General features: G+C 39.4%; 1 protein-coding gene across 1 annotated transcript; it reads right to left on the bottom strand.

Annotated features, from left to right (window-relative positions):
• Positions 1–2,418: 2,418 nt before the first annotated feature.
• rab38a (RAB38a, member RAS oncogene family) lies at positions 2,419–13,968 on the bottom strand. Its single transcript, XM_077566158.1, has 3 exons — positions 13,665–13,968; positions 7,813–8,093; positions 2,419–3,423 (listed from the first exon to the last, which is right to left on the bottom strand). Exons 1-3 carry the CDS (start codon positions 13,864–13,866, stop codon positions 3,268–3,270), a joined length of 639 nt encoding a protein of 212 aa, XP_077422284.1. The 5' UTR covers positions 13,867–13,968; the 3' UTR covers positions 2,419–3,267.
• Positions 13,969–15,152: the final 1,184 nt, after the last annotated feature.

Raw genomic sequence — 15,152 nt, 5'->3', positions numbered from 1 at the left:
TGCAGCTGTGACGAAACCAGGAAGCCAGCGCCGAGGCCGGAACAAACAAACAAACCTAACATGGATGAATGGACACTGCAATTAATTCTGTACTTGCAGAATTACTCACATTTCCTTTTTGAATGTTGAACAGCGAGAAGCGCTTCATGCATTTTTAGCTGGTTGTTCGTGCTCCCCCCCCCCCCCCCCCTCCTTGTTCTTTCAGTCACGGCCCATGGCTCGTGACCAAAAGTGAGGGAAGGAACATAGATTGACCGGTAATTCCAGAAGGCCGGCTTTCGACTCAGCTCATTCTTCACCACGACAGACCGATGCATAGTCTGCACCACTGCAGACGCTGCAACAATCCGTCTGTCGATCTCGCTCGCAATTCGCTCGTGACAAGACCTCAAGATCCTTGATTTTTTCTCTTGGGGCAGGATCATTCCTGAGCTGGCACTCCACCCTTTTCTGACGGAGTACCCTGGTCTGAGATTTGGATGTGCTGATTCTCATCCCAACTGTTTCACAATTCCAGTTAGTTGGAGATTATGGCTTGACGAAGCCAACAGAACCACATCATCTGCAAGAAGCAAAGACGTGATACCGTGGTCACCAAACCAGACCCTCTCAATTCCTTGGCTACGCCAAAATATTCTGTCCACAAAGGTTGTGAACAGAATCAGTAACAAAGGGCAGCCTTGGTGGAGTCCAATCGTCACTGGAAACGAATCTCACTTACTGTCAGCAATGCGGACCAAACTCTTGACATTGTTGAGAGTCTTTTGCCCAGATTTAGTTATAACTGTTTAGATTTAGTCAGAACTGTTTTAATATCCTCAGTAGAGCTTGATGAGTGTATTGAATGAGGTTTGGGGAGGGGGCCTCGTCTGTTTCCACATCAATGGGCCAGTGTCTGGGGTTGAAGTCAATGTGTATTTGATGATATGCTGTAAAAGTGTAAAAAGTCTTATCTACTTCCGGCTGTCATCATGTGTATTGAACTCAGGACTGGGGGCTGTTTCCTGGGGGGGGTTCAAGATAGTATAAGAATGCTGTGAGTCTGCTGTAACTACACACTTGCGAGAGGAACTGCAGCCATTTGTCTGTAAACTTGCTTGTGTCCAGAATATTCTGTAAAATAAATCCTTCGAAGGACCTGTTCACCGATCTCCAGTCTGTATTCAGAAAATCAACATTCTCTCTACCCGAACAACAACGAACACGCGGAAGACAAAGATAGTCTTCTAACAACATCCATCGTACAGCGATAGAACGGGTGTTTAGTACTTTATACTCATGGACCAACCACAAGATACTCCAGGGTACTTGGTTAAATGCCTTCTCTAAGTCCACAAATAATACGTAGACTGGTTGAGCGAACTCCTATGCACCCTTGAGAACCATGCTGCTCCACTGTTCAATAAAAAACACACTGCTGCTCCTGAATCTGAGATTCAGACAGTCTGTCGAATCTCAGATTCTCGAATCTCCAGCCTGAATAGACCTCACTAGTTTGAGGAGTGTTATCCCCATGGAGTTGGAACACACCCTCCGTCCCCCTTCTTAAAAAGGGGAACCACCACCTCGGTCTACGAGTCTAGAGGATTTTAAAGTCCCTGATGTCTATGCAATGTTGCAGAGGCGTGTCAATCACAACAGCCCCACAACATCCAGAGCCTTTAGGAACTCTGGCCGGATCTCATCCCCGGGAGACCTTGTCACCCCAGAGATAGAAAAGCCCACTTCAGAGACCCCAGACTCTGCTTTCTCATGGGAAGGCATGTCGGTGGAATTCTTTGAAGTATTCTCTGCACCGACTCACGCCACGAGTTGATGTCAGCACTGCTTCCTCCTTCTGTGACGCCAGATGTTGGACCAGAATTCTTTCGAAGCCATCCATAGGCTATGTCATTCTCCATCTTCCCACGCTTAAGTTTTTGCCTCGGCGACCACAGTAGTTGCATTCCGCTTGGCCAGCCAGTAACCGTCAACTGCCTTTGGAGTCCCACAGGTTGGTTAGATCCAATAGATCTCGTTCTTCAGCTTGTTCTTTCACCGCTGGTGTCCAACAACAAGTGATGAGGCACCACGCAGGTATCTCATGATAAATTAGTTGTTTGAACCAATGAGTCTGTGAGTGCACGCTTCCTTTAAAAATATATAAATCCACAAGGTAATGGTTTGAACGTTGGACAGCTTGAAAAACAAGTGGTGACTGTTTTGTGTTTTGTGGTTACAGTTGTGAGAAATGACATCAACGTTCTGAAACTACTGTCAAATTGATTGACAAAAACTGTAATCAGGTAGACAGAAAAGTTGTGATTTATTCTCGTTCTTTTGGTTCTATAATCTGTCTGAATATAATATGTACATAGGTATTTGGATGGCTATATATTCACTCATCACATAATTACAAATGTTACAAATTACGGACATTCTCTCTCTCTCTCTCTCTCTCTCTCTTTCTCTCTCTCTCTATCTCTCTCTCTCTCTCCACACACACACGTATATATATGTATATAAAATTCAAAACACACACTGTATACCAGTAGATCAAAATTAAAGTACATTTATTGTGCTTACCTTTTTTTGCTCTTTAAAAGCAATGCATTGTTATTAAATGTTGGAAGTATGTTCAAATCTATTGTGAGTATAAAAATATTATAAATGTTTTCATTATTCTCTAATTGCATTTATAAATAAAATATTTAGTAAGCAGGAAAAGTACATTTTAAAAAAAGGCACTGTAATTAAACGTTTGACAGGATTTTAATGGGCAGTTTCGATAGAGGATTGGGGCCTCTTTTCAAAATATGACTTTTCACCTGTTGTTTTGCTTTATGTGAAGGAGAGCTGCTTTGGGAATTGCAAAGCAGAAAAAGGAACACTTTGTAGTCAGTAGAAAAGCAAAGGAATAAAACAATAGAGTGAAGAAAACCAAAGAGTGGGCAAGAGACTGCGATGCGAAGGTCATATGGAGTGACAGCCAACACGGATTGAAGATCTGAACCTTTAGCAGAGATATTCTTTCATTTGCTGCACTCGTTCTGTTCATTGACTAACTGCGTCTCCATGGTTACAGAAGTGGGAGTGCTAAAGATGCGAGTGACCTTGACTTTGACAGGCACACACAGCCTCGTCTATTGTTCTTTGTCAACCTTATATTCCATCCGCTCAAAACGAGCTGTCGAAGGGGAAGAACATTCTCCCTAAACATCAACAAGCTCTGCCTCTGCACGGACGGACCAACTTTGTGTGACGTACACGCCCAGGTGTCAAGAGCCGTTACTGCGATCGGAAGCAGGAGGAGCATGTCCCGCCTTTGTCCGTCTCTAAGTGGGGGGTGATGGTGTCGTGGACCTCCGATTGGAGCATGTCATTCTCACTGGAAATGATGTGTTTCACCAAGCAGTTAGCCGCCTCGTCGATGTTGATGTTTTCCTAAGCATGAAGAAAGGAAGCAGCAAAAAACATCAATGCTAAATAATTGAATTGAAAAATGTTTTCTGTCACTAGGCGTTATGTTTGGGTTAGCACATGTAGACCGTGACTTGTCTCCATGCCATCGATACACAGACAACCTGTAATAGACTGATTGTTAGGGAAAATTTTTTCATTTCTATAATTTAGGGGCCTTAAGCATTTAGTACTTGCGGCAAACAAACTTTCCAGACACAATACAGCATTCTGGCGAGCTGATCAAAAGAACCACGTAGGGCTGCGCAATTAATTGAAATCCAATTACATTTTCAATTATTCATTCACATCACAATTACAAAATCGGCATAATCGTAAACAAAACTAAAATATTATTCATACTAATATTGAGTTGTTTACATTTATATATTTGCACCTTTTGTATTTTTTAAATGACTAATTTAATAAATCTTGTTTGGTACAACAAGGTAAAACAACTTGGATTACTTACAACAATTTACAACAAATAGACGAACGTGTCATTAACTCATTTGCTCCCCAAAACGTATAAATATATGTTAAATGTTTTAAGTGTCCCAAAGACGTGTTTATACGTTTTTTGATTTTTTTTTTGGTTTTGTTTTTTTAATGCTAGAACATTCAGAAATCTTTGATGCAGCCTCTCAACCGCAAAGAACGGTCGAATAAATTTTTGTAATTACACAAATGGCCAGCAGGTGGGAGCAGAGCAAAATAGATCAACCAGGGCTATGTTGAAAAAAGTTCATTTACTCACAGTTCTAAATATATTTGGGAATAATGATGAAATTTAGCTATATTCTAATGCTTTAAAAAAAATGTTTTGCTAGTGTAATCTGAATGTGAAAATCGCCTAATTGTGCCATCATTTTTAACTAAAAAGTTTAATTGTTTTTATGTTGACAGAGGTTAACTTGTTTTTCACTTGTGGTAAATATGTTAAAATGCTACCTACAGTGCAGTTAATACAGATTTTACAATGGCAACAATATGAGCCTGGATCCGATTATTTCCTAATGTACATACTGTATTGTTTCGGAATCCAAACAAATTGGATGTCGACCCGCATCACAGTGCAGATTGTATTCAGCCTCAGAGATAGCACTGTACCAACACATCAACATTAGATAAAATGTTATTTGAGGTCATTTTAAATCAAATGCTTTTTGCAACATGGGAACATCTGGCACAGCTGTTATTGATTTTTCAACAGTTGCTTAGCTCAGGTGGTAGAAAGGCCGTCGAGAAACAACCCCTCCCCACCCCCCGCCCCCAAGTGTTTTGGTAGCGCTGGAAAAAAAAGCTCCTGATGCTGCGTCATTAGAGGTTGAATGAGCTGTGAATGAGTGCACCAAGGGCTGCATGAGGATTCAATGTAAGGCAAAATGTGAGCCATTCATCAGATGTACAATTACATTTCACCTGATTCTCACCCTAATTTAATCCAACGATTATTTGGCCTTTTAAAAGTTGACGACTGGCCCTAAAAGAGCAATATATATACTGTATATCCATTCCATTTTCTTAACAAGGGTCGCGGGGGGCGCTGGAGCCTATCCCAGCTGGCTTCGGGCAGTAGGCGGGGTACACCCTGAACTTGGTCCCAGGAACAATTAAATCCGGAAGTAAATTGCATAAATGATATCCATAAACGATATATTTATGTTGCAGCTGTTGCACCGGATCTCATTAGAGTGCGCAGGTGTGCCAACTGTTGTGTCCGGTGGGTGTCAAAGTGTGTGCGTGTCTACGTGCACGTCTCGTTCTATTTTCCTCCCTTACCACCTGGCTGTGACATTCCTGCAACGAATCCCTCACGACACGCGGGGCCTTTGCGGTTGTGTCATTGTGACGGTTCAAGTCACACACGCCACGCAAGTCAACATTTTTGTCTACAGTCAACGGGATTCTTAGCTTCCTGAGCAGATATTTGGGCAGGAGACATATAAAACATTGAGTGAAGAAATAAATATATAAGTAGTTACGGTAGCACAGTTACAGTACATTCCGAGGAGTCAATTACTTCTAACGGAATATGAAGCATATGTGATCAATTATTATGTGGCACAGCAGAAGTCCATGAATGATGCTCTTTTAATATGCAACTGAAGTGTTGACTGGAATAACTAATAACTGTTTGAATGCATAGTGGAGTACATTGCGCTGCCTTTGTCCTCAGTGGCCCCAAAGCATATTAACCTACTTCGAGATCATATCTTCACATAAACAAGATATGTGGGCACTAAAATTGACTTGACGGGTTAGGGAACTCTTAAAGTCGTCTGTTTACGTTGATATGCTGAGTGATTATGCGCCTTACTATGTGTTTATTAGGGGCTTCTTCTTTGTGTGCTGCAGCCAGGTTTTAAATACATCGCTACATGTATTATTAGTTACAGTAGGGCAAGTCTTTGCCCCGTTGTTACTGATGTAAATTTTTTAAAACCTTTTTTGGGAAGCGTGGCTTTTTATCATGACTTAGACTAGATTTATTTATTAATTACTACATGTTCGCTAATCAAGTTCTTTGATTGAATAAAATAATCCCCAATCTATTTTCTATAGAGCTTGTCCTCATTAAGTTTGTGTATGAGCTGGAGCCCAGCTCACGTGACTTTGGGTGAGAGACCTTTAACACTCACATTCACACCATGTTGACAAATTAGACACTTCATACAATCTAACATGCACGTTTTTAGACCGTAAAGTCGTGAAGACATGCTAGTTATATTTTCTCTTATTAAAAATGTTTATGCTGCCTGACTTACCTGTCATTTTCAGCATATTCTTGTACATTCCCCATATATTTCAGCTCCTTACCATGATTTGCTACAAATTACCATGTCAAGTTTTCAAAATTACCTTAATTTTGCCACACTATCATTATTGTTACTGCTATTGGAAATGCAGTCGTTATTGGCATTGCTCTTACATTCCACCAACCATTGATTCCGCACATCCGAAACCTGCTCCATGCAATAGTGCCAGGAAAAAAAGGTACAGTATTGTACTATAAAGTTACATGAGTAAATTTTAGTGGTACATGCTGCTGAATTTGATACAGAGGGTGTTGGTTCAATTCCTGACCAGTACTCTAATACCCAAACATTGAAAGTCCCAAACCCGGACAAAGAAACAACAACTGTATAATAATAATAATAATAATAATAATAATAATAATAATAATAATAATAATAATAATAATAATAATAATAATAATAATAATAATAATAATAATAATGCGATTGGCTGGCAACCATTAGTTCAGGGTGTACCCCGCCTACTGCCCGAAGCCAGCTGGGATAGGCTCCAGCCCCCCTCGCGACCCTTGTGAGGAAAAAAAGTGGTTAAGAAAATGGATGGATGGATAATAATAATAATAATAATAATAATAATAATAATAATAATAATAATAATAATAATAATAATGCGATTGGCTGGCAACCATTAGTTCAGGGTGTACCCCGCCTACTGCCCGAAGCCAGCTGGGATAGGCTCCAGCCCCCCTCGCGACCCTTGTGAGGAAAAAAAGTGGTTAAGAAAATGGATGGATGGATAATAATAATAATAATAATAATAATAACAATAATAATAATAATGCATCGGATTAATATAACGCTTTTCTTTACTTTACAATGGAGTAGCATAAACTTTGCCAAACAAATAATGCAAATGCCAAAAGGCACAACAAAAACAACACAGAGTATATAATTAAGTGGAAAAGTGGCACTTTAATAATGCTCATCACTTTTCCAGATTTTTCTTGGTTACTGACCTGTGTGTACCTTTTAAGGTAATCTCACAATGTACCAATGGGAAAGAAAACTGGTTAATTAGGAAAACTGGTTCCCAGTGATTTCATTCATAGGAATTGTTTGTTTGTTGACCTGGCAATTTTGTTTGTTTGTAAAAAAATAATATTAAAATTAAAAACAATTAAAAAAAATGTCAGTGCTTTGGACCAGAGCTAGGCTGCTGGCGAAGCCGTTGGCAAGGCCGCTCGGGGACGCTCACCTTTTTCTGTGCACTGAAAAAAAAAATCTATAAACTGGCGGACCAAAAGAAAACATCCTGGCAGGAATGATGAATATTAGAATCACTACTTTTAGTAGTTTGTTGTATTAGTTGCGCTTGAAAACCAAAGTATTTCATTTTCTATGTACCAAAAAGTGTCTATTTCTTAAAACACACTCTTGTGTGAAGTCTGTGTGAAAGGCACAGACGAATCTATGATGGCTGTACTTTGCTGTTATGCCTCAGATACAGCAAATTTGCAGAAGGGCACTCTGGAAGGGGATATTACATTTGAGGCAGATTTAAGCCCTTTATACCCTCTACTTGCAATTAGTGTGTGAGTGACTGTGTGTCATTTACCTTCGCAGATGTCTCAAACCAGCCCACAAAGCCATTCTCCTGGCAAAACTGCTCCATCTTTATTCCATTATTGGTGAGTACGTCCCGTCCCTGGTCACATTTGTTAGCCAGGAGCACGGTGGCCACATGCTTCCCATTGGCTAGTGTCACTTTGGAGTCCAAGTCCTCCTTCCATTTGGTGACTGCCTCGAAGGAGGCGGGCCTTGTCACATCGAACACAATGAAGGCGCCCATTGCCTCGCGGTAATATACACGGGTCATGTTGCCAAATCTCTCTTGACCTGTAAAAGACAATCACACACACATACACACGTAGTATGCACACATAAACAGTAAGCACGGCAGCCATCAATATCTGAATCAGTGTTATACAGAGTGTTTAACTCATTCAAAATCAACAAACATACAAGTGTTTTAATACTTTGTCCTTCACTCCCTAAAACATATTTACCAATTATTTTTGCGTTTTTTTTTCTTATGCAGGACCATACATAAGACTTTGATCCAGCTTCTGACATGAAGAGGTGGCTTAAAGCAATGGTAGTTATTACAAAAAACGACCAGCAGGTGGCAGCAGAGTATAAGAGTTCATCCAGGGCCATGTTACAATAAGCTCGTTTTGTCAGTGTTTTTTGCCAGGTATGTGAATATTGATTCATCTTAGCTAATACAAATTGATGCAAAACAGAAACAGATACAAATATTCTTTTTTTTTCCTGATGAAAGAAGAGACTCTAATATTTCTTTTCGTAGGTTCCATGTTTTTATTGCAATAGAACACAATATTCTGTGTGCCTAAAAAAACCAATCATAAACCAGTAAAATAGCCGGGAGTGAAGGGGGTTGCTTCAGTGAAAATGGCTGGCAATGAATGAGTTAATAAATAAATTAAATGTATGTATTATAATAAATTTGTAGTCTTACAAAATTGCCAATCCAAATTTTGACCAGCATTTGGTCTATTTCAGTCATGCTCTGCCGCTTCGCTCGGTGTGCCGATCAGGCAAATGATTGGAGTGATACACACTCGCCAGCATTGTGATGCCGACTTAAACATATTACTGTACACACAATATGGCCAAGTATGCTTTGAGACACAAATGGAGTTGGTGTAGCCTGGTGGAAGAGTGGCAAGCGTTGCTGCAAAAAGAGCCTCAGTTTGACTTAATCATGAATCACCTTTCTGCGTTACATTTGCATGTTTTCCTTATGCCAGCGTGTGTTTCCATGGTTTCCTCCCTCCACAACTAGTAAATGCTTATCAGGTTACATAATGCCGACACAAGATCTGGATTTGGTGTGACACGACTGCTAATCACTGCTCCGCATGGATTGGTTAAATGCGAAGAACACATTTTGTTGCACATTGTACATTGTGCGCAAATAAACTAGCTCTAAAATCTCTGTTCCACTTCAAAGACCTCTCCCAAGCATGCAATTATCGACACGGACATGAAGACAGTGTAGGCCCTTCCCCAAACGGTTATCACAAAATTGGAAGCATAATTGCAAATATGAAAGATGAAGAATTGATTGCTAGCAAGGTACCAAATCGTTTGGCGCTAACAGGAGTTGGATGAAAGGTTTGGTGTGTCCACCTCTGAGCATGTCGGAAGGGTAAAACATTCATTTGATAAGCCCTGTTGGAATGTTGGCCGGACACTTCTTTTCCCATCTTTGACTTCAGTCAGCGCTTTAAAGAAATTCAAGCCTTCTCAACATTAGTTTGCAACAAATCGTTGTGGGAAGGCCTGTCTTAGACAAGCCAGTAATTATGAACATTAAAAAATTATTTGTGATCCAGACACAGTTATGAAGACTAGATACGCTAATGTGCTGTGTAACGCGTGATTGGCGCTAAAATAGGCTGAATGCCCACATAAACATGATTTATTAAAAGACAAAAAAAAAAAAAAGAAGTTCTCAGCGCTATCACGATAAAGTGTACAGTTCGGTACACGACCACTCAGGTCCACGGCAAAAAAAACACTATAAAAGGCAAAAAGAAAAAATAACCCATCGGCACAATAGAACAAAGAGGCCACCATGTGGCGCGGTGCCATACTACGGATTGTTACAGTTGTCTTGCCTACGTGGCGGCAATGTTGGCAGGGGTGCTCATTTGAATGCCAAAACGTGTCAAATCAACACAGCACAGTTGGCGGGTAAATGTCAAAAATTATTTCTATCTTATTTCTATTTCTCTATTCCAGGTTTTCTTTTACATTTAGCCCAGTGTGCCTTCATCTTGTTCTTTTTGGTTGTCTTACCATCCACACGCATGGGATTCATCAATGACTTTGCCACTCCTAGCTTCACGTCACTGTAGATACAGTACCTTTTTTTTTTTTTTTAATAGATCCAGAGATTTAGATGGAGTCCATTTTCAAGGGGTGTCTTCTTTGAGGGCAAATCTTAAGAATGAGCATTTGTACTCTATTCCCTTCATTCATTACATAGTTTATCCATGCAGGCAAAAAGCGCTATTCACTGGCTTGTAAATAAATGAATAAATCCATTTATTTAATTAATTTGTAGCAATAGTAACAATAACAATAAAAAATTCCAGACCGATTAGCAGATGACGATAGATTAGCAACATGTATTTAAACTGTATACCAGCCCACCACAAAATTAGGACATCTTGCAAATATAATGAGATCCAATATGAGAAGTATTAAAATTGTTTACATTTAAAAGGTAGCTTAAACTTATGTTAAAACGTTAATTTTGTTGTCACAATTCTTTACATGCATACATACTCTCATGATGATACAATACAACTACAGCAATATTGTTAAATTAATACCTCTCTGACTGTGTCAATGAAAATATGTAAATGCGGAATATTTGACACAGCCTTTCTATAAGATTGTTTTATATTGTAGAGATAATCATAATGTGATGGAGGTCATGTGTAACTGCAATGTCCCTTGCCTCAAGTTTGTTTAGCAATTACCAGCCTACTTGCTGGTGCATGGAGGAGGATGAACAGATGGGGTCAACTATCGACATTTTGGGAGTGACTTTTGGCAATGGTGTTTGGGACTGCGACAGTTGCTTTCGACAAGAATGGGCATTAAATCTCGGGTCTGAGCTAGCAGTTTGATAAGTTGACTTCAACTGCCCATTTGAGAAAAAGCTTAACGTTCAGTGTGGAACGTATTTCCTACTATTAGGAGAGACTGGGGCTAGTTGTATCACTTTTTATACTTTTATATATATATTTTTTTAATCTATACATCATATATGAACAAAATGTATATCAGATGAAAGACCAAAGTTTTAAGTATATTTTTTTGTATTCATGTCATTTTCATACTTTGTGCAGAGTTATAAGCCCTCAAGTAGAGTGAGTGAACATGTGACATGTTGCCCCACCAATGGGTAAGTTGTCACACTATATGGGGTAAGATGTCACACTGGATTTTGCAACTAATAAAACAAGGACAAAATTATACATTTTCTCCTGTTTTTGTTTTGTTTTTGTTTTCGATTTTTTTGTTGTTTTTTTTTACAGCCAGAGAAATTGTCATTGATCTTGAAAATTTACCATCGGCACTGAACAAACTTTAATGTAAAATTTTATGAAATAGATTCAAGTCCTTAGGAACTGCTGGCATGTTGGTCATAGCTCTCAGCCTCAAATGCCTGTTTTGCTTCCCTTAAACTGGAAATTTGAGATTGAATTAAATTAAAAATAAATAAATAAAGCATTTCAGTTAATCTATTGATGGATGGTTCACCATCAAACTTAAACCAGTCCTGACGTGGGTATACTGTAGCAAACCGAGTTGCCAGAGGTGCATTATTCATTGGCCCATTCTTTGCATATGTGACAACAAACCCCAAAACGACTGTGACAAGTTGCCCCAAACTGCCAAGTTGGCTAATACTTGCTCTAGTAAGCTCTAGCTTAAAACAGAGAAGTGACTGAGGCATGACAAGATGCCTGAATCTCTCCTCTAACAAGTCCACATGATTTGCTGCTAGAATTTGTCTAGGTACGACGCCTGTTTCAAGATACATGAAGTTGAAAATGTTTACTTTGGGTTGTGCAAAACAGATAACTGGCACTTCTCAGACAGTACACAACCCCTGACCATTTATATGAAGAAAACTAGTATTCCACTTTTTTGTTGCGCCCTCTGGTGGAGAAGAAAATTGCAATGTGACAACTTACCCGTGATACAACTAACCCCAGTCTCCCCTACATCTTACAGGGGGCTGCTTTGAAAAACATCATTAAAACAACAGACTTATGTACAAAACTGTGAAAATATGAACAATCCGGTTAGCTTTAAGTCATGTAATTCCGGCATTATTGGACCATGTCTTTAATGTGGAATGCACTTAACAGAATGTCAGCTGTTGAGGGGAAAAAAAAGTGGGAGGTGTTACGCACACATTCCCCCATGGGTCAGCCCACTTGCATGTGAGGCTGGTTTTGTGAGTATATCACATTCATGATCCTCAAGTAAACGCTATTTGATTGTCATCTTACTAGGATTGCTCTTTTTTTGGTTTTGTATGTGGAGATTCGAATGCTGCCTACTGCTTGGGTGAATTTTTCCAATACGGCCACTTGTTTAAAATAACAATAATTTAAATATATTATAGGTAATTGCTACAGGAGTTGTTTTTAATGTGTTTAATGAATTAAAGTTAAAGAATATTAAAGAGGCTCTTGTATCCTTCAGTTTTTCTGTATATGGGAAAAAGAATGCTCTAATTAAAGTGAAGTACACAGCGAGATCCCACTAGCTCTTGCGCAACTAATTGAGTAACCTGATAAAAGGCTAGGCAGGACGTTGTACAATTCTTTCTAAAAGGGCCACAATAAACACTGATGGTATAAACAAGCTGGGCCTCAAATCTGGCTCACATGAGGCAGAGACACATGACCGCTTGTGCTTAGTGGAGAAAGTGCAACCAGGGCTGCGAGCGGCAGGTCAACTTCAAGCGACGCTCACATGAGATGAGCGTGCATTTGCAAGCATTGGTTCTGCTCTCGCAGCCACAGACCATCATTGATTAGCTGAACAACTAAAACCAACAACCAGAACTAAGTACTTTTAAGTCAATTGTGTTCATAGAGAGGGCTAATTGTAGAGAGTGTTGCTGTGTGAAAAACAATTCTGTGGGGGGAAATCATTTAAATAAAAGAAAAATGATAGGATTGAAATCGTATATGTTAACCCAAATTGATAAACATTGTTTCAATTTCTTTGCAACTCAATGAAGATTTGTTGGCAAAGACTGATAACTTCACAAAAATCTCTTTGGAGGGCTTCGGATAAATTATGGATTTTCCACAGAGGATGCCACTTATGTGTGAAACAACTGTAAACATGCAAGGTGAGACAAACTGTCACATGTTTATAGCCACCCCCTCCCTTGCACATCACATGTGCAGCCTGTGTTCATTTTTTCTGTAATTTGCTAATATTGTACTGTAATGAAGGAAAAACTAAATTTCCCAAACAGGCTGCTTATGGTTTAACATGGATTTAAATAGAAACAAAAATCTCTAAGCTATAATGTCATGGTGGTTGGAAAATGGCTCATTGTGGTTACAATTAATTAGTAATTATTCACATAATTTCCTCGTCCATGCTATTTATGTAATTTTTTTTTTTTACTCCTGACGTTATTAGTACTTTAGGTAAGCATTTATTGTAAATTTCCACATCTAAAAAGTTGGGCAAATCTTTTTTTTTTTGCGCTTGATCATATATTCCATTGCTTATAGGCTACAATAGCCTATAATCCCCACTATTACAAACAACACTAACAGTTGCCACCCCAATGCGTGTAGAAAAGTAGCAATAGGTAAGAAAAAAACAAAGTACCTGCGATGTCCCACAGCTGGAGGCGCACGGTCTCCTGGTCCAAGTTGAGCACTTTGAGGGCAAAGTCTACCCCGATGGTTGCTCTGTAGTTTGGGCTGAAGTTGTGGTGCACATAGCGTTTGATGATGCTGGTCTTGCCCACGCCCAGGTCTCCTATGACCAGGATTTTGTAGAGGTGTTCTTTGGCGTGGTTGTTCTGCATGGCGGGCGAGGAGGGCGAGGGCCGAGCATGAATCCACTCGAGTGGAAGAGGCCGCGGGACCAACAAGTGAGGTGGAGAGTCGGGAGTGAGCTTGTGAGGAAAGGGGAGGTGAACTTGGACTGATCCACCCTGGATTTGTGTGTGTGTGAGAGCGGGGAGGGGAGGGTGGCGTTTGGACCTTGTGACTGACACGGAGGGGTTGCTTGCACTTGCACGGCCTGCAGCATGTGAAAACGTTAAGGAAAATTACAAAACACAGCTACCGGCCACTTAATACTCCACTCACTTCATCCAATGGCATCAACAAAGACAGTTAGTTAACAAAAGTGCTATAGATATGTGTACCAAAAAGAAACGAGAGGGGGGGGGGGGGGGTAAGTACATGTTAAATTAGAAAATATAAATACATATCCTGAAATAGACTTGAGTAACATTCATGAAGGTTAACAATTTGCCCAATTTGCTTTACAATAGCCTTTTCATTTGACCATTTATGATTGAAACATTTTTTATTTAGTAGTAGTAGTTTCCCGCCCTCTGTCTGATGACGTGATGTAATGTGTGTATGTGAAGAAGGGAAAATACAGTTTAAATGTGAATTATTAATTAAGATCCATGCAGAAATATTTAAAAATAACTCACGGAGCTAATTGAATGTTAATTTTCATGTGCTTTTATTTTTTTTATGTGATACATGTAAATTGGATTGACTTATGTTTTTATTATTCATCTATGTTGAAAAAAAAAAAAGAAGGAAAAATACAGTTTCATTTTCCGGCCACAGGTGGCAGTAGCGAGGAGACGAGGGCGTTTTTCAGCATCAATCATAGTGGCTGTCCGAATGTCCACCCTTATCCCCTAACCCTTCATTCAATACATAGCAACTCACTTTTAAGTGACTTAATATGTAGGGTCCTCATTCTGTTTGATGATTAGGACCGCCAGCTCACTACTTTCTCCTTGTCGCATATCACGTGGCCACTGTAACTGTACGACGTACCAGTGCATAATTCTCCTTCTTCTTTAGTTCATTTGTTGTAAATATTTTTTAACTAAAACGCATTAATTATTTCCATAGTATATATTAATGCATTGCTTTGATTCACGCCATGTTTTTTTCATATTTGCAATGCATTGAGTCATTCACAAAATGGCGTGACCCTTCAGTAGGCTACTATATTGGGAATAGGGTGCACATTCGGACACCACCAGTGTTCCTGTAATTTGTCAAAAGCAGCTTGATTTCATCACAACATTGTATAAAAAGATTTTTTTTAAAAAAAAAA

This window comes from Vanacampus margaritifer, chromosome 5 (assembly GCF_051991255.1).
Source record: "Vanacampus margaritifer isolate UIUO_Vmar chromosome 5, RoL_Vmar_1.0, whole genome shotgun sequence".
Classification (NCBI taxonomy): domain Eukaryota; kingdom Metazoa; phylum Chordata; class Actinopteri; order Syngnathiformes; family Syngnathidae; genus Vanacampus; species Vanacampus margaritifer.
The sequence above is the reverse complement of the archived record's forward strand: the minus strand, read 5'-3'. Positions and strand labels throughout refer to the sequence as shown.

What these genes read in the sequence shown, in the direction of transcription:
- rab38a (XM_077566158.1), bottom strand. Translation starts at nt 13,866, where the DNA reads ATGCAGAACAACCACGCCAAAGAACACCTCTACAAAATCCTGGTCATA. An exon ending in CCAGCTGTGGGACATCGCAG is followed by an intron (nt 8,094 to 13,664) that starts GTACTTTGTTTT and finishes TGTCTTTTACAG; the next exon opens with GTCAAGAGAGATTTGGCAAC. An exon ending in GGTTTGAGACATCTGCGAAG is followed by an intron (nt 3,424 to 7,812) that starts GTAAATGACACA and finishes CTTCATGCTTAG; the next exon opens with GAAAACATCAACATCGACGA.